Source organism: Micropterus dolomieu, linkage group LG05 (genome assembly GCF_021292245.1).
Source record: "Micropterus dolomieu isolate WLL.071019.BEF.003 ecotype Adirondacks linkage group LG05, ASM2129224v1, whole genome shotgun sequence".
In the NCBI taxonomy this organism is placed as follows: domain Eukaryota; kingdom Metazoa; phylum Chordata; class Actinopteri; order Centrarchiformes; family Centrarchidae; genus Micropterus; species Micropterus dolomieu.
This window is the reverse complement of record NC_060154.1, coordinates 9449917-9469331: the sequence shown is the minus strand read 5'-3', so window position 1 is coordinate 9469331 and position 19415 is coordinate 9449917. Positions and strand designations below refer to the sequence as shown.

Genomic DNA, 19415 nt, shown 5'->3' with positions numbered 1-19415 from the left:
AAATCACATGTATGTGTGTGTGTGTGTGTGTGTGTGTGTGTGTGTGTGTGTGTGTGTGTGTGTGTGCGTGTGTGTGTGTGTATTTATGCATTTTCTTTGTCACAGTGCATTTACAGATATAGATATTACATCATTACTTAGATCGGACCAGTGGAGCTACTAAATATTAAACACATATGCACTTGTGAAAAAGTAAAGAAGTACTTTTTACGAGAGCTCAAACAATTAGTTAACTAATTAATAGATAAATATACTGATTGGCAACTATTTTGATAATCGCTTACAATTTTAAAGCACAAATGCCCAAATGTTTCTCTGAATATATACTTTTTGAGAAAAGTACTTAATAATAATAATAATAATTTTAGTCAGTTGAAAATTCAGTATCATGTGCATAATCAGTACATGTTTTGTGAGGCTGGTGTATACCTTCGTGGTATCAGTGTCTTGATATACCCATTCTGAGTCCTCTGTCTGTGAATGTGCATATTTGTGTGCATTCATTGAGTTAGAATTCAGTAGTGTTGTCTGCCTGTGTATTTGTGTGTGTAATCGAGGGAAGCAGGGACCTAATCTCATTCAGCTGCTTGTTCTCTGGTTGTCAGCGCTGAAAAACATGCTTCTCTCTGCACCCTTCATAAGGATGCGATGCATTCAGCAGTGCGAAAGTCGTGCTGTTGCAGTGTTTAAATCTATGCTGACAGATAACATTCCCAAATAGCTTTGACTACATTGTCATCTTAATATTCAAAGCAGACTTTAATGTCTGGTGTTAGTAATCTTTCATTTTTCAATCAGGTGTTCAAAAAGGTGTAAAAACCAAATTAAAGACCAAGCCTGATTTTCAGAGATGCTAGTGAATGTGCGTGTTGGTGCTGGGATGTGGCAGTTGGCCTGCAGGAGGTTTTGCTGCGGTCTCTGACTATTCCATTAGGCATTCAAATTCTGCACAGTTTGGAATATTTGTATTAGATCAGATTGCAGGGTAGTGGCCACAAGCTATTAGGCTAATGCAAGTTCAGTTCTTGGAGAGAAGTCCTGAAAGGATTTTGAGCTTTTTTTCTGCAACATTCAGTGGGCAAAGACCATTGTTGAGCTTTTGTAAACTGGGAAGATGGGGCGCTGGGAAAATAAAAACTCATATACTGATCATTGAAAGAGCAATCTCACCTCAAGCTTAATTTAGTAGCTTTTCTGGACTTTCGATCATATCACATGATCTTCATTAGATGGAAGTATCAAGTTATCATTTAAATGTAGCTGCTGAAATTTACTTTTTTTGTTGAAGGAAGTCTCTTCTATGTTCACTTGCAACTTCAGTTGTGACCTTTCACTTGAAGGTCCATTTAGTAGGTGTGTTGGACATTTTGATCATACCACCTAATATTTAAGATGTTCATCAGCATCAAATTGGGGGCTATGATTTACCCCAAATTTAAATTGCAAAGTTCAGTAAAGTCAATACAATAGAAAACTAAATTGAATAAAATGCTTCTGTAAGAGACCTTGTGCTTTTAAATCTTTAAAAATGTGTCTTTCCATTGAACATTTTTCATCTGTGACTGTGTGCATGTGTCTGTGAATAGTGCAGATTTGTGCAGACATACAGTACATGTAACAGTAGTTACATTTAGGCCTGTGCTTGCTGCCAAGCTTGAATGTGTTTTTGTCCGTGTTTGTGTGCTATAGTGTGGATAGATCTGCTATATGGAAACAGCTCTATGTATGTTGTGTGTGTCTAGGTGGGGTGAAGCCCTGTTCTCTCAACTGTCTGGCAGAAGGATACAACTTCTACACAGAGCGTGCTCCAGCTGTGGTAGACGGCACACCTTGCCGAGACGACTCTCTGGATGTGTGTGTAAACGGAGAGTGTAAGGTAAGATAAGACCTTTCTACTGTATGTGTGTCTTTGACTGTATATAAAGATTGAAGACGCATCTCCACTCCCTCCAACTGTACAAAAATGAAGCCAAAATACGTGCACTGCCATCTTGTACTGGTGGTGTCATTTGGATTCTGCGCAGTAGCGTTCGGGGCTGGAGCATCGGTATCGATGTCCCGCCCATACACCTATTTATAGCATCAAATAACTAATTAAAGCTGGAGTAGGCAACATTGGAGAAACAAGCAAGAGATTTTGAAAATAACCAACTGAAAAAATCCCACCCCTTCCCTTCATCCCTCCCTCCTAAGCCACTCCCCCAAAACACATTTTCACGTGCAATGAGTGTTCGGGCAGAGTGTGCACAGGTAGACATGGAGGTTGGTCAGCCAGTTATTTAGTTCGGACCAAATTAATAGGTTGGCCGTGCTTATTACAGTCCTGTGACAGCCACAGAAACTGCATTTCTTTTTCATTTTTGTGTCAGAGCATTTGATTTACTGATTGCTGTCGAGAGAATTTCAACAAATATAACAAAAAATGCTGCTGCTTCTGTCAGCATGTATGCAAACGTTTGATTGAAATAGTAGACGTCTGCATGTGAGCAGACAGTTTAACTTGAAGCAGCAGAATAGAGGATCAACACAAGACTGCCTTCAACTGAGATAATATTGTTTATTCTTGCTCTCTAGACTCTGGACAGCTGCCATTGTCTAGTTTACACACTGACTGCTGACGATCATCACTATTAGCTGCTCAACTGAAAAACTGTCTTAACTTTGGCAGCGATCTTAGATCCCAATTACCGGTGCTCTCTCTTAATCCCGGCTGTTAACTAAAACAAAACATGTAACTGCTGCTCATTTTGATGAAGTGGAGACCACCTGGAGGTCAAACAGGTCCCTGGAACACATTTTGACACCCACATGGTCCATTAGTTATAGGATGCAGACGCTTTGGACGGGGAGAAAAAGATGTGAATAGAAAAAAACCCTTCAGGATATCCAGCTTGTTGGTTTGTGGTTCCTGTGCACTGTAGAGTGCCAAAAGATTTTTTTAGCTCCCTCTCTCCTGCCTCTTAGCCCCCCATGATCTTGCTTTATTTTAAGTGTCATAGAGGTTGGGTAGACTGAGGAGCTGAGGGCGGCTGGAGTGTCTGCACTCATCCAAAAAGAGGATTTTGTTTATCAGTATCCCCTCTCTGTTCTCTCCTCTCTTTTCCCCTGTACTCTGTTCTGCTCTGGAGGAACTCAGTGACCCTCCAGCTCAGCTGTTAGTCTGTCTGCACTGCAGGCAGGCTTTCATTCACTGCAGCCTTATTATCTTGCTCTCTTTTTTTTCTTTCCCTCTCTGACTCTCTGCATCCATTCCTCTCATTTTCTCTCTATGTCCCTCCATTTCCCCCCTTCCTTTTTCTTGCAACTTTCTTGCAATCCAGTGTCAGAGCTTCTTCCTCCCTCTCCTTCTGCTCTATCATCTTACCACTCATACATTTTATGTACACATAAAACTTCAAACACACTGTGGAGACATCTCTCTCTCCTGTTTGCAGCCTCATGTTGGCTTCAGTGCAGAACTTGGGGTCTGACAGTAAGGAGAGGGGAGAAACAGAAGGAGAAATGTGGGAACAGATGGTCCAGTTGAACACAACATGCCGCTGCAGACAAAAGGCACGTCTGCCAGAGCCCCTTTTTCCAGAATCTGTTGGTTAAAATTTAGAGGGCCAGAAAATGGCATTGTGCAAATGTGTGCTGTGGTTTTAGGAGTTTGAGATTATATTATAATCTTTAACATATAACTAATTATCAATATATCAGGAGGGAACCATGGGAAAAGGGAAATTAAGTATAAGACAAATCAAAGAAGAACAAAATGTATAATATAAAAGATACACACTACAATGCAACTGGTGGAGGGAGGGAAAAATTGAGAGAGGAGAGAGACGGTTGAGGTGAAGATGTTGTTAGGGTTAGGTATGAATGTTAAAGCTGAGGTAAACTCAGACAAGCACACAGTTAAATGTCTTAACAAAACAAATGCATTTTTAGTTGTAGCCTGTAGTGATTTTATAGTTCATTGATGGTAAAGTTTGATGAACACAAACCACAACATCAGTCCACTATTCATTTGCGTTACAGTAATCAGATTTTGTATTCATTAATAATAGCCAAGTTGCTTCATTTTTATTTTGTAATAATCAGTTTTTTAATTATATACTTTATATATTTTTAATGTTAATGTTTAATGTTTATTGTGCTTTACAAGCTTTACTTATTTACTTACAACCGTTTATTGCTGATGATGATGAAGTGTGTGATATATTGTGTTGTGCTTCTGGAATGTGAACTGTAAACACATGGATGCTCAGCACAAATGAAATTCCTAACTGATCAATTAAGTTATTTGAATTTTAATTGAATTGAATTGAAGCCTATGAATTACACATTTCTTTTCCCACTAAAACCTTCATTATGGCTCTTGTAAATCCCATCTGCGCTATGTTTACGCCTCTTTTTAAGAGGTGGAGAACGCTTCACATCAAGCCTTAGTAAATCTTGCCCAGAGTGTAGAAAACATTAGCAAAACCTGTTCTTTCATGAACTTAATAGAGGTATAGGTAAATCCAGGTGAAGACTGTACTGTATCAAGGACCCACTAATCTGTCAACAAATTTCCGGCTTAAAATTGAGACAGACCTAGATTTTATTATAAGAAACTGTGCAGGGAGTCATAGTCAGTTCAGCTTTTTTGCAGTTGGTCTGTCATTTTCAGAATAACTGCAGTTTCTTGCAGGCACAATAAGTCAAGTGCACATCTAGTATTTCAAATATCTTCAGTTATGTCCCTGGCTCAGTATCCTGGGGTGCATATTTTCCCTTATAGTCATAGTTTTAGCTGACACAATTCCCTTGTTTCATATAATATCAACGGGTCTTGAGTTGCCCTGTCCTTGGAGCAATTATTAATCCAAATCCTTGCATCCTTGCCCCCCAATTTGTGTGTCATGCAAGTTATTTAAGGTGAAGTTGGGTCTGCATATTACTTGTTCATTCAATTAGTTCGTTATTTTGCCATCTCTCACATCTCCTGATATTTCAACACCTCATTAGCCCTCTCTACAATAAGCAACTGCCACATGAATATATGAGAATGAGAGCAGTTGCCATTCATTCTCTACACTTTTGTTTAGGTTTGGTTCACTGTTAAAGAGTTTGAGTAAAACCACCTGCTTTGCTCATCATGAAACTTATTTATGTCGACAGCTATGAGTTTAGCAACCTAAGAGCATTATGTCTGCTCAGGATCAGAAAACACATCTGGACTTACCATCTGATATTTCTGTGTTTTGGAAAAGTGGTCTGGAAGACATTAGAGGTAATCCCTCAGCCTGGCCTCTGACACCTCTCGACTTTCTGCCTGTACCCCTTCACCCATGACCCTGAATGACCCTGCAGCTCACTCATTTCTCCGTTCTCCCAGCATGTAGGCTGTGATCGTGTCCTCGGCTCGGACGTTCGTGAGGACCGCTGCCGGATCTGCGGGGGTGATGGGAGCAGCTGTGTGTCTGTGGAGGGACTCTTCAATGACTCACTACCTGAAGGAGGTACAGAACTGAAACACTCAAGCACTAGTCATCTCATTAATTTTCTTTTGGGCGCTCGCCACCACAGAGGTTTCTGCACATGTAGATAAAGATTTTTTCTGTCCCTATTTTATTTGCTGGGGCAAAGGCTTAAAGTGGATTAGGAACAATCTCCAACGTGAGGTATTTACCATGAGAAGTTAAGTAGTGTAATTGTTCTGTTGTGCCATGCACATGCAAAGTTTGGATTCTGATACTCTGGATAGTGAATGCATCTTGGAAAGCTGCCTTGCAATGTGAGTTAGTATACCCCAGACATTCAAAATGTATCGTATAATTGTCTGTTCACATGCAAACTGTGTTCACAGCAGCATATTGTTGCAGTTATTTATTTGATAAAGCCAAAAAAACTCCACGTGGCTGCAGGACAATCATTTATTTCATCACCTGCTGTACTTAGGGTATTTCTGATGAATGCTTAGAGATAAATGATGTGTATATACAACCACTGAAAGTTGATGCAGCCCAGATATAAAGTTGGCATTACAGATAGTAACAGTCACTAGTCTCATCCATCATTGTGTCTACATCAAGCAGTTTTTTTTTCAGACCACAGGGGACACTTTTTCGTATTATATTACAACATCAGTGAAGTTTTATTAGAAGGTCATGTAAATATAAGATATAATTGGGTATCATCTGCATACAAATGAAATAGTATATCACAGTATGTCAATTAATTACATGACCAAGTGGAAGCATATTCATAGAGCAAATAATTGAACTGACCCTTCAGGCACATCACAAGTAAGATTTGTAGATGAGGAAATTAGGTTACCAAGTTTAAGTGAAAAATACTTAGAATTGAAAGCTTTAAACCACTCAAGAGCCACGCCTCTTAATCCAATGTGATAATTGAGTCGATTGAGTTATTACAATCAACAGTGTCAAATGCAGTTGTAAGGTCAAGCAGGATTAAGATAGAGTAAAGGCCAGCATGTGTTACAAGGCAGAGGTTGTTTGACACACGTTTGGATAAAGATTACACTGGTACTTTATACAAGACATAAATGAACAAATACAATGAGTCAGATCAGCTCAATATCACATACACAACATGAACAGTTCCCAAGCCAAACCAAGATCTTTAGGAAGACAAAGAATATTTCCTTGAAAAACTTGAGGACGCACAAATAAATACACACATATAGCATAGCATGCACTGTATATACATATATTTATCCACAAGCCACCCAGATACATGTGGCAGACACATTTAGTTGAGGTCCGACCAGTGTGGCTTGAGGTTCGGCTGCTTTTGGATTTATTCTGGGTTACATTTCTCCCCACAACACCGATTTCAGAATTTCTCACCCAACTGTCAACACCACTCACCCCCTTCCAGGATTCCTCAGGGGGGACGCACCCTGAGCAGGCAGCTGTGCTCTGGACCACAGTGACCAGGCCACTCTGTCAACCCCGGCTGAGGTCTCAACTACCCTCAAAATATCATCAACCTAAAAAATCTGTTAGTAAGGCTGAAGTTGAAGTGTAGGTTTTAAGTTATGTGATCTGGGGAATGGTGTCCATGGTAAATGCTATCCGTTGATTTAGTATTGCACCTCACTAAATTTGGGGGAGTTGCGAGAGAACAATTAAAATAATTGTCAAAAGTGATGTAGCAGAGGTTGAGACTTACTGGCTCCCGCATTTTCCATCATACAACTAGACAGTGCCCGATAAAGGCGCGCATCTTTTTTAGTAACACAGGCTTTGTGTTATAAATGTGTCTTCTCCAAGCTGAGACACTATCATCTGGGTTGTTTTCTATTATTTTAGAAACCTCCCTCTAGAGCCACAGAAGATATTTTGCATCTCCTTTCATGGGTTAAGTAGCACTCCTCACAACTGATCGCCTAGTGCAAAAACTGCTTTCTAATGAGCTGCAGTCCCAGCATGCTTTGCAGTGGTTGGTCAATGATGCGATTTATAGAGTTTTGTATGTTTACAAACATATAAAATGTATCTGTTTGGTTTTGTTACCAAAATGTTGTTAACTGTGACTTTCCGCAAGGTTTTGGAACCTGGCTGCAGGGATTTGCTCCCATTCAGAGCATTAGTGAGGTCGGACACTGATGTTGGGGCATGACTGAAAACCCTATCTAATTCATCCCGAAGGTTAGATGGGGTTAAAATCAGGGTTTAAGGTACAAAGACAGTAGTATCACAGTGTTCATTTGAGTTTACACTACATACTTAACCTGTCAAAAGAGTCCTAAAAGTCTAAACTCAGTCGAACTGTAGTATAGCTTGGTCTCATTTCTAACCAAACTCAAACTGGAGGCACAGAAAGATTTATGACTGTCAGAATCACTCTGTCATGTCAACAATAAGCTTTTGATTTCTTCGAACTCCTAAAGCTTTTAGCCAGCGCTTCTCCTCTCTGCTCAAGTGATTTAAATATGGTCTGGGATAAGTGCTGCATTTATGTGCTCCTCGGATGGCCTCTTTTCCTGAAATGGGAAGTCGTTCTCCCAACTTTGGTGTGTACATGAGCTTTAACTAGGTATGTGGAAACAATTTGGACATTTTTGTATTGTGTCTTCATGATGGGTTGTCATGTATGTGATGTTGCTATCAAAGTATGCTGAAACAGTTTTAACTCGACTTTCCGAGTTGGTTTCCGATTTGAGGGGGCATTCAAGTGCATTCTGTGCCATTGTCTGGAACTAATTTGTTCCGATTATTCCTACATTACATGAATACAGTGTAAACCAAACCAATGACCCTATACTGAAAAACATTTTAAAAAATGGCATGAATGTCTAATGGACTTACATCACAGAAAAGTGAAAGCTGAGGTTGCTGTGTTACCTAATTCTGTGCTCTCATCTTAGCTGCAATGATGTCCCCTTAGGTATCTTTCCATCTGTCCAGGCAGTGGCTCTGGTAGGTGGTGAGGGGTTACTGAAGTTTCAAGGACTGGGTTTACAACTCTTTTGCTGTCTGTTTACCACACAGGTCCCTGATTGTTAACAGAAGACCACACTCGCACTCTTTCTGTGTCTGTCTCAGATGCCAAAAACCTCAAACTCTGTTCTTCTAATCTTCCACGCCTCCATCTAGAAACCTAGAGCAGGGTGAGTCCCGCCTCCCAGAGCTCCACAGAGAGGTCATGAGCCAAGCCTCTCGTTTCCTCTTGTGGTAAAAACCCTGGAAGGAATTATTTCATTCCTTCATTTTTTTATTCCTTCTTCCTATCGTGAGGCTGAAGTTATTTACAGAGCTGAAAGCGGTCTGGCCTGCTGGCTGGACAGCAGAGCAGAGCTGAGAAAAGCAGAGCGAGGTGGGGCTGAGGTGAGATGAGCGTAAAAAGTAGGGGACTAGAGCCCAAAACAGTGCAGAGTGGAGAGAAGAAGAAGAGAGGAGAAGCCAGCATAGTTCTCGTTCTCTTGCAAAGAGCCGAGCACAGCAGCTGGGGCCGTTTGCCCAGGAATGCTGCTGGAATCTGAAGCCTCTGCTTAGTTCATTGGCGTCCCGCAGAGCTAAACACTATTAATACATCACTCCCTCTTACCCCCAGTCAATACACCTCCTTCACCTTGCTTTAATTTTTGACTATGTGTGTGTTTCAGGTTATGAAGAGGTGGTCAGAATTCCTAAAGGATCAGTATTTATCCACATACAAGAACTCAACATCTCCCTCAACTACCTTGGTAAGATGATATTCATAGTAATGTTTAGTATAATTGCCTGCTAAAGTAATTTGTTACAAGAAATATGAAATGATTATATGTATCATAATTATGAGTTATGTTTTCTTTTAGAGTTGCAAAGTAATATAATGTGCCTGTTTGAATGTCTCATCCTTTCTGGAATATTAATATCAGTTTTAATCTCTGCATTCAACAGGCATTTTTCACTTCAGATAGAATTTTATAGCAAGAGGGGTTATTAATAACATAATGATGGCTGAATGCCATTTAAGTGCTTGGGTTTCAGGGTCCGGCTATTGTTCATGCTGGCTCACTGTCATGACTTTCTGGGACATTTTAATACAGTGGAGCCAAGTCAAAATGTGTGATTTGAAAAAGGCCTACATCAGTTTAACATCTGAGGTTGAGTAGCACTTTTTAAGAGCACAGGCGTCACTAATAACATGTTTCATCTATGTGTCCCAGAAAGGCAGTGAGCCAGCATGCACCATACCAGGCATTTGAACTGGAGCACTGACAACTGTACTATACCTGCAAAAAAAATGTCTGTCCTAAGAGGTAGCTTCGCCAGAGGTAGCTCATCCAAGTGGGAAATAACGCTCACATCACCTTCATAATTGTAATTCATTCAGAAATATTGGACATTTATGACAGCTATGATATCTCTGATTTGGTGAAAGAACATTTGTTCCAATATTAACACTTATACAGTCTGCCATTTAGAAAGGAGCTATATAAGCTTTGTTTATCTGGTCTCCCTCTCCTCTGTGTCCCAGTGCTGAAGAGTAAAGGGGACCAGTACTTTATCAATGGGAAGCTGACCATTGACACACCGCGCAGGTTCGATATTGCCGGCACCACCTTCCACTACAGGCGGCCCACTGACGGACCAGAAACTCTTGAAGCTCTGGGGCCAACAAACATAACCCTGATTGTCATGGTAAGAATGGAAAGAAACTCTGAAACAGGTCTTAAAAAATGTACTAAAGGTGTTAATTGTTTGTTTGTATGTATGTTTAGGTGCTGGTGAGGGAGGAGAACCCAGGGATCCACTATCGTTTTAACCCCCCTATGAATAGGGATCCTCTGACTGGCTTTGCCTGGCACTACACCTCCTGGTCACGCTGTTCAGCTCTCTGTGCTGGAGGTAGATAATCACACACACACACACACACACACACACACACACACACACACACACACACACACAAACTAACACTTGGGAGAACGTTGCATTGACTTGCATTAATTTGCTGGAGGCCCAAGCCTTAAACATAAAGCATGCCTTATGGGGACAAGTTTTGTTCCCAATATGGGTGGTTATTCTTCATGATGTGATTTTATGAACATATTTATGTCTCCATAAGGTGATTTAACCCACTTACTTGTGAAAATAAGATTAGTCAGTTATTTGGGTTTAGATTTGGTTAATTTAAATTTTGTTGAATAAATAGTTTAACATTTTGGCAAATGTGTTTATTTGGGAAGACTGCTTGAAGTCACTGCATCTAGCAACTTGTCCTTTTTTACACTTTTGGACGTTGGTGAATTTTGTTACATTTGGAAACAGCCAAGCTAGCAGTTTCTCCGTGTTTCCAGTCTTAATGATAAGCTAAGCTAACTGCCTGCTTGACATACAGAAGCTTCCTATTTTTTGGACAGCTATGAGAGTGGTATCAGTTTTCCCATCTAACAAATATAAGCACATTTCCCAAATTGTCAAGCTATTCCTTTAAGGTTAGAAGAATGATTAGGTCATGAGTTTTTTATATTTGATGCCACACCCTCCACAGTTTTTGTACAAACTTGTAAAAGTACAATATGAGAACAGGCTTATGAGGGCTTGTGTGTCTTATTATGAATTCCCTGTCTCTCTCCCTCACATGGATATACAAACACACAGATGTACTAAGTCACACATACAGTGACCCATAAGAATACACAGAATAAATCCCTGCTGTAGACTAACACTGACCCAAGGAGGCCATTGGAATCCATGTTGAGGCCAGAGGAATGCGAGAAATACATTTTTTTCACTTGGCGTAATGTGAACAGGAGGACGTGAACATGAAGGGTGAACATTTAGTGAGGTTGTGACAATTTCTTTATATGGAGATACTTTTTTGTGAATTCATTTCAGGCATCTCACTTTGACATGGAGTTATTAATCGGGCCCTAGCCCTAGATGTTTTAGCAGGACTTTAAGCAAAGTGTTGTCATCTTATTATTAATGACAGTTCCACATCACCACCAAGGCAACACTGTCTTTGGCACTACACTGGAGTCGGAATGCCAGTGAAAATCATATGGGAAATATCTAGCCAACAGATATATTGTACTATTGTGTACGTTTGTTCTGTTGTGTACATGGATTTTAGAAGAAGATGTGTCACTTTTATGAGTGCCTGTTAGGTCAACACTGGCTCATTTACAGTACTTTGTTCTGTTGATCCAATAAGCATTATTCCTCAAATAAACTAATAAAATAGAATATCACACATTGGATCTCCCATTTGATGGTATTTCTGTGAGCAGCCAGTTTGTTTTGCTGAAAAATGAAAAATGCAAAAACTCTTACATTTATTCAGGTTTTTTGAAAATGTTGCTGTCACCAGAGTAGAATTTGTCCTAAAAGAATTATTATAGACCAGATCCTAATCCAGATAATTAATCTCAGCAATGTTACAGGTTCCATGTGTGAACAGGGTTCAAAACAACTAACATGGAGCATGAATGCTGATGTATCCATGGCACCCTATTAATGTCCATTTGAATGTTTGTCTCACCTGTGGTCAGGTGCACAGATCCAGCAGGTGGTGTGTAAGAAGCTGACAGACCATTCAGTCGTTTATAACAACTTCTGTGACAAGAGGAACAAACCCAAAGAGAAGAGAAGATTCTGCAACACTGAGCCGTGCTCCCCAAGGTGAGTATTGTGGAATATAAATGTATTTCTAATGATTTTGTACTTTTCTTGTTATATGTGAGTGTGTGTACTTCAGTATTTTATGTCACTATACCATCTGTCTATACTTTCAATCTCCATGTAGGACAGATTTGCGGAAGCTTTGTTTTAAATGTTTTCTTTACTAATAGATATAATTGTAGTATTTAATTATTTGTAGTGATGCTAGTTTTAGTTTGCAGTTTTAGAGTTATATTAGCTTTCGGTATAACGGTATAATGATATTTGATGACCTAGTTTAGGTACATCAGTATAGTGATTGTTCAGGTTTCATTTTACAATACATAAGTAAAAACTATAAAAATATAAATGTAAATGCTCCGTACTTGTATAGCGCCTTTCTAGTCTTTTCGACCACTCAAAGCGCTTTTACACTACATCTGCATTCACCAGTCACATTCATACACTGAGCCTAAGTGCTCAAACGGAAACTAACATTCACACTCATTCATACACTGGCGGAATAGCCGCCAGGGGCAAATCGGGGTTCAGTATCTTGCCCAAGGACACTTCGACACGCAACCAGGGGGAGCCAGGGATCGAACCGCCGACCTTCCGATTAACAGCCAACAGCCGCCCCATATATATATATTTTTATTTTATTTCAGGTTTAGAGGCATTTGATGTCAGATATATGCACACTATGTATATTAATTGTGTATGTGTTGGTTGACTATTCCTAGCTATGATTCCTGTTTGTACAGTATAATCTCCTCCTGCGATATGTGTCCACACTTTTTTAAAATTGTGGAACAAGGAAATTTTTAAAAAACTAATAAAAGTTAATCTTGCCTCTAGCTGGTGGACAGGAGAGTGGTCAGAGTGCAGCCGCAGCTGTAATGGCGGCCTGCAGACACGGGAGGTGTTATGTAAAAGGAGGATCTCTGCGACTGAGGAGAAGGTCCTAGACGACTCAGCATGTTCCTCCCTGCGTCCTTCTCTCACTGAGCCCTGCAGCAACCACAGCTGCCCCCCTGAATGGCTGGCCCTGGACTGGTCAGAGGTGGGCAGATGTCACCCATCATGCATGTGGGCTGCATGCTCTCCTGCAATGTTTTTTAGTCTACTCATGGCCGAATTTGAACCAGTGCTTGAGTTTTCTGCAGAATTCCTCCCAGATGAAGCAATAGTTGAACCTAAGAAACCCAAACATCTGCCAGGAGAATGTAAGAGTACCATAACCATGAAATACACAACAGAGGCACGGAGCAGACAAATCATCACACTGAACATGTTGTTGCAGTCATGAATACAGATTGTTATACTTATCATCTGTCTGACATACTTTTAATTCTGACAGTTTGAGGAGTCTGTGGGAATCTTTTACATCCTTCAGTGTAGCCGTGCAGACACACAAATTACATTTTTAAGACATTTACTTTTTCTTGTGTTCATTAACTACACCAGGGTAGAAAAGTCCATCTTCTCATATTCCACTTTGTTCCTGGAGCTAAACCTTGTTCTCACAGCAGAATGAATTACCAAATTAAATGGTGTCAGAAGTGCTGCAGTATTCAACTTTTCTCTTACATCTTGTCATAATGTAGCGATGGCAGTGGAGGAATTATGTCCAGCTGATTTACAGGACCTAAGCAGTCTTTTGACTTTGTTTCTTATACAGCTGCTGCCCTCTGCTGAGTGGATTCGGAAGTAGTTATTTTGCATGCTTATGACCGCAGTGACCCCCTAGTGCACCCTCCCATCGCCTCCCAACTCCCTGCCCTCCCGCCTGATGTTTTCCCTTTTTTTCCCTATCCCTTTTTCTTCATCCCCCGCTCTGTCCGCAGTGTACGCCCAGTTGTGGTCCTGGCTACAGGCACCGTGTGGTCTTGTGTAAGAGCGGGGAAAGCGGTGACAACCTGCCAGAGTCAAAGTGTCCCAAATATGGCCGACCCACCTCCAGGGTGCGCTGTAACCTGCAGCGCTGCCCTCCCCCTCACTGGGTGACGGGTCCCTGGGGAGAAGTATGCAGACTTTTGGTTTATTCTTAGTCCTATTCATGGTTTTACTGGGACATTTTATACAGTTCAGTGTCCGTTTTGTACTTAAATACAATCCCCAGATCAAATATTTGCATGTTCTGTGTGTTTATGTCACTTAGTGTTCTGCCAAGTGTGGTCTGGGTCAGGAGATGCGTTCGGTGCAGTGTCTGACCCACACCGGCCAGCCGTCCAATGAGTGTCTGGAACATCAGCGGCCAGCAGCCATGCAGCAGTGCAAGAGCAAATGTGACCTCAGTCTACCCGTCAGTATAGACAACCCCGAAGGTCAGAGGTCAAAGTTCACTCTTTGCTAAGAACTATATAGAAAAATTTCCCACTTAGAGGTTGCACTTGAAGAAACATTTTTTATTATGGTGCTCCAATTCAGAATTTAATTTTAACGGGCATTCTGTGAAATTATTATGAACTGGATGTCATCAGATCAAGTTTTAACTTGAAAATTTCTAAACCTAGGCTAATAATGTAGTAAATATGTAGTTTGTGATAGGTATCTGTGTAATCATATGTTTATATACAAATTAATGTTTGAACATGTTTAACGCTAATTATATAAAATATATATGTCATTCCATTTAAGTAGTATTAGTCTTTGAAAAATAAAAGAGGATATTTGTGGTATTTTGAAATCCTGCACTGTTTCTAAAGATCTGTAGTTAAGCTCTGTCACTTTGTTTTCCTGCAGAGTGTAAAGATGTGAACACTGTGGCCTACTGCCCCCTGGTGCTCAGGTTCAAGTTCTGCAGCCGGCCATATTTCAGGCAAATGTGCTGCAAGACCTGCCAGGGACACTGACCTGGACACCATGAAACTCAACAGCATCCATCTTTGGGTCCTGTACACACTCACAGTAAGCCTGAAAACCCTCCCACTGAGCCTTGTAACAGCAGCTCTCACACTACCTCTATCAGAGGAGTGTGACATTTAACTGGGATGCTGTCGGACTGACACGGTCCTGTAACTGTTAAGAGGGACCCTTTTCCAGCAAGAATCCAGCCCGAACCAGGCGCCTCTCCGGGCCAAGCTGAGTTATACATTCCACTGGAGGGAGGGCTGCTGAAACCTGGAGAGACAGAGAGAGTAACATCCCTGCATTGTCTTTTAGGATAAACCCCCTCTCTCTGTCTTTCTAAATGATCCCTCTGTTGTAATATTTTTGGTGCTACTATATTTCACTTTGGCCGCAGGGCTGGTTGCATTACTCTCTTTAACCTGTATGTTAACAGGTGATATTTGTTTAGTTATGAATTTTAAAAATCCACTTTGTAAAGAAAATTATATTTTCCAGATATCTTTGCCCATGATAAGGAATATGTTATGCTATAAAAAAAGATTTTCTATGTTATCTAATAGTTGTTACTTGACCACATTGTTTTATGCCATTGCTTTGTTCCGTATAAGTGTATTCATCAAGTCTTCGCTGTTATTCAGCTGAAGTATGAGCAGAGTTTGATTTGCACAATGTGTCAGCAGTCCGAGTACTTTTGTATTTTATGTTTGTTTTGAAGTGATTTGACTTGATGTCTCTGTGGAAGCTATAAAAGTCTCACTGCAGTGAACCTGCCATAGTCTTGCCATTTTGGTTAGTTTGCTAACCTTTACAGTAAAACACATGGAGACACTGCCTTAGTAATGTGAGCAAAGAATTTTCAGATTATAGGATGTTATTTTGTGTTGTGGCTGCGGACTGTGGCAGCTTGTGCATAAAGTCTTCAAAAAGGAACTTTTAACAGCTGAAGGCCTTGCTGTTATTAAATGTTTTTTTTGTGGTTTATTTTTTCCACATGTTACCACTCATTCGACAGTGCTAGTAACTTTTACTGTGAGTGGAAATTCAGAGCACAGTGAGACGCAGTGAATCAGCTCTGCCAACAGGAACAGGCCCAGTGAGGAGGAGTTAAGACCTCTGACTGCACAGCTTTCAAAGAGCATTTTATTATAGCAGCAGTGCTAATCTGAGGATGGATTTACACACACATAAAATGTCTGATTTCTTTGTGGCACAGATTTGATGTATTCGTGGGCTGTCTGAGACCAAAATTCAGGGTATTGTGAAAAGATTTCTTTCTACAAATGTTTATAGATTAGAGCTAATTTGAACCTGCAATGACATGAATGATTTTGTTTAGGGCCTGATATGGCAAACTTCACAGTTGCTTATTTACACATAAGCAATTACAGAGCAACATTATCATTCATCTGGAGTCGCATTCCTGATCACATAATGATGTAAGTCCAATATTCACTCTTTTTTTTTTAGCTCTGTTCTGGTGTCCACCAACCCCTGAGGCAAAAACCTGGCTTTTTAGCTGCTAAATCCTCCACTACGTTCACATGCTTTTTAGCTGAAAAACGTTGCCTGCTGTAGCCAAAAATGACTCTATTAGGTCTTTTCCACCAACATAGAACCGGCTTTTGAACTATTGGAGCATTTCGACTAAAAATAAATTGGTTCATAACCTGAAAAGTTGGTTCCCAGTTGGAACCAAAAATAGCAGGTTTACACATTGTCACTTGATTAATTATTATGAAAATATTGATGATAGCTGCTTTAATGACTCGTCACTCAATCACTTGGTGTATAACTGGGTGCTGAATTCTCAAAGAAAAGAACCCAAAATGATCCGCATGACAGCACAGCAGCTAAAAGATTCATTAATGGGCAGATGCTCCCGGTGTGTATGTTATTTCCTGTTAAAGACAGTGATGTGATTGTGTGAACCAACAGGAGCCGTGTAACCACACCCAAATTTGTGTAACGGAAGTACTGATTTTGTTTTTAGAAAACAGTGTCCGCTGTTTCTCCATCCTGCAGAGAATACTTTTAGAAACGCTGCCTCAGAGGCTCAGTCATCACTGTGATGTCCATTGTGCTCTGAACTCTGCTGCGGACAGACTCTCACACATGTTCACACTGATCACCGCCGAAAGCAGCTCTGTGTAACACTAAATGTCACATACTTTAATTGTAAAGAGAGGAAGCTACAGTGTGTCTTTATGGGGATCAGCTGCAATGTTGTTTTTTCTTGTGGTGCTTTGGTTTGGATTGGTGCTATTAGTTCACTGTTGTTGTCATTGTTTCTGAGTTATCATTTCAACAATTGTTGCTTTTAATTATTTAGAACTTAATTTGAGCCTGTCTGTAATAATACCGATCTGCAGAGCTGGCCTGAGGTGTAAGAGTGCAGCTGCTTAGGGCCCCTCACCCACCAAGGGCCAAACATGCATTTTATCATAATTTAAGATTTTGATTTACACTCCCTAACTTTGTTTAAGTTGCCAGTAGTGCCTCCAAAACCCCAAAATGCAGCTCACTGTGCAAATTTTAGATTTATGTCAAATACTTTCACAGTTTCTGAAGGGGCACTATACAAGATATTGGCATTTCCAACAATTAAGAACAAAAAATAAACTATTTTGGCGGCATTAAACAAACATTTGGGGTTTTGAGAATACTTTAACACATTTTTTAAATTTAAGAATTTATTTCTGGGGGCACGTGGCTGCAAATTCTTGGTTATCAGATTGTGCATAGGGTCTCAAAAAGTCAAAAGGTCTGCTAATCCATCCATGTTGAGCATAGAAACATTATTATACAGAATATTTAATTAAACAATTACCTTCAGCTTACGTATTTCATCAGAGTGTACAGCAAACTCATCCCTGCAGTTTATCAGGACAAATACCATTTGTAACATTTTCAATTGCACATACTGTTTAAGAAGATATTTCAAAGAATAATTGTCTGGGGATATTTCCTGTTTCAGTGTCTGAAAGGCATCTTTCTCTTTCTATCTACCTGTGCCTATAATAAAGGTTCACACTGAGTAGTGAGCCTGTTGTATCTGAGTAAATAATAGGGACCGTACCGGTAATTGTTGTTTTGTTTTTCACATGCTAATTATAACATGACATGTACTGTATGTTGTTCAATAATATAGAAGATGAATCCATTTGTCCCCTATGTAAATCTTTTTAAAAGGAAATAATAAACTGATTAAACATGGTGTATTGTTGATTCTAAGAAATGGGATTTGGTCATTTAAGCCTCCTTCATCCATTTGATGTTATGTTATATTTGTATCATTACTAAAAACATTTGGCTGTGCTTGTGCCTAAACAGCATTCAGACTGAAGTGGAGATCATCAGCGATGGTCGTCTATTTCTGGATCTGACAACATGTGTCGAAAAAGAAGCAACTTCTTCCTGTTGTCTGAATGAGGCTGAGACATCCTTCTTTACAGAGGACAAGAAAGGGTTTGTGTGAATTGCCTCTGGTGGCTGTTCCACCAGTGTATAAATGTGTGTGTGAATGTTAGTTTCTGTTTGGGCTAATTCTATTTATGGTGGATCGGTTGTAGTTTAAAAGTGATTTGAGTGATCGAAAAGACTAGAAAGGCGCTATACAAATATGGAGCATTTACAAAGACACTTAAAATCACTACAAACGTTGCAGTAGTGGCTATGTGTTTCATTGTTATGTATAACTATTTATATTGTACAGTTTACTATTGCCAAGAACCAGGGCTTTAAATGTGAATGTTTTTTGTACCTTTTTTACAAATGAAACCCTCCCCTGAATACATGAGACCAGCTTCACATTGATCTAACAGTAGCTTTGCTAGATCTTTTATTTGTATAAGTGCTACAAACATTTGGCTGTGCTTGTGCTTCTTATTCAGGTTGAGATCATCAGTGATGGTTGTCTATTTCTGGATCTGACTGCATTTGCGGAAAAGATGAAGCAACAACTTCTTCCTGTTGTCTGAATGAACCTGAGACATCCTTCATGACAGAGACAAGAAATGGTTGATGATTATATGTGTGTATGTGTAACTATACTGTATGAGTACAGATATAAGCGTACCTGTAAAAATTTTAGATGGTCTCTTCAGCCTTCCTTAACCTTTCTGTCTATTAGGGGGTTAATAAAACCAGGAACATTGTTCTTTCACAATTTGTGTCTTAGGTTATCTTGATTTTTTAAATGACACCTGCCTCTGACACTTTTGCAGTTTTATTTTTTTTAAATTATGGACAAACGTCACCTCCATGCTTTTGTCAGTTTTAGGCAAAACAACCACAGAGAAACACAAGACAAGAAGTGAAACAACTAAAAAGACACAAAATGACCGCAAAGGGACACAAAATGGCTGCAAAGAGACACAAAATAACCGCAAAGTGACATGAAGACGCAAAACAACCCCAAAGACATGTGAAATGAGACGTAAACAACTAAAAAGAGACAAAATGACAAATTCAAATCGA

The 19415-nt window shown here is 39.9% G+C and overlaps 1 protein-coding gene across 3 annotated transcripts in view; it reads left to right on the top strand.

The window, feature by feature from the left end:
- The window catches only part of adamts10 (ADAM metallopeptidase with thrombospondin type 1 motif, 10), a 102250-nt gene extending 83146 nt beyond the window's left edge, over positions 1-19104 (top strand). For 2 of the 3 annotated variants that reach the window (XR_006825060.1, XR_006825061.1), the window contains 12 exons: positions 1743-1876; positions 5363-5486; positions 9101-9181; positions 9958-10121; positions 10202-10328; positions 11978-12107; positions 12945-13149; positions 13934-14110; positions 14248-14413; positions 14832-14996; positions 18270-18404; positions 18830-19104. Coding sequence is in view for 1 of the 3 variants with exons in the window: in XM_046049139.1 (XP_045905095.1) it covers positions 1743-1876; positions 5363-5486; positions 9101-9181; positions 9958-10121; positions 10202-10328; positions 11978-12107; positions 12945-13149; positions 13934-14110; positions 14248-14413; positions 14832-14941 (1418 nt within the window). In the remaining 2 variants the exon portion in view is untranslated. Of the gene's footprint in view, positions 1-1742; positions 1877-5362; positions 5487-9100; positions 9182-9957; positions 10122-10201; positions 10329-11977; positions 12108-12944; positions 13150-13933; positions 14111-14247; positions 14414-14831; positions 18154-18269; positions 18405-18829 lie in introns of those variants that run through there. The other variant, XM_046049139.1, reaches the window with a different exon arrangement.
- The last annotated feature ends 311 nt before the right edge of the window (positions 19105-19415 follow it).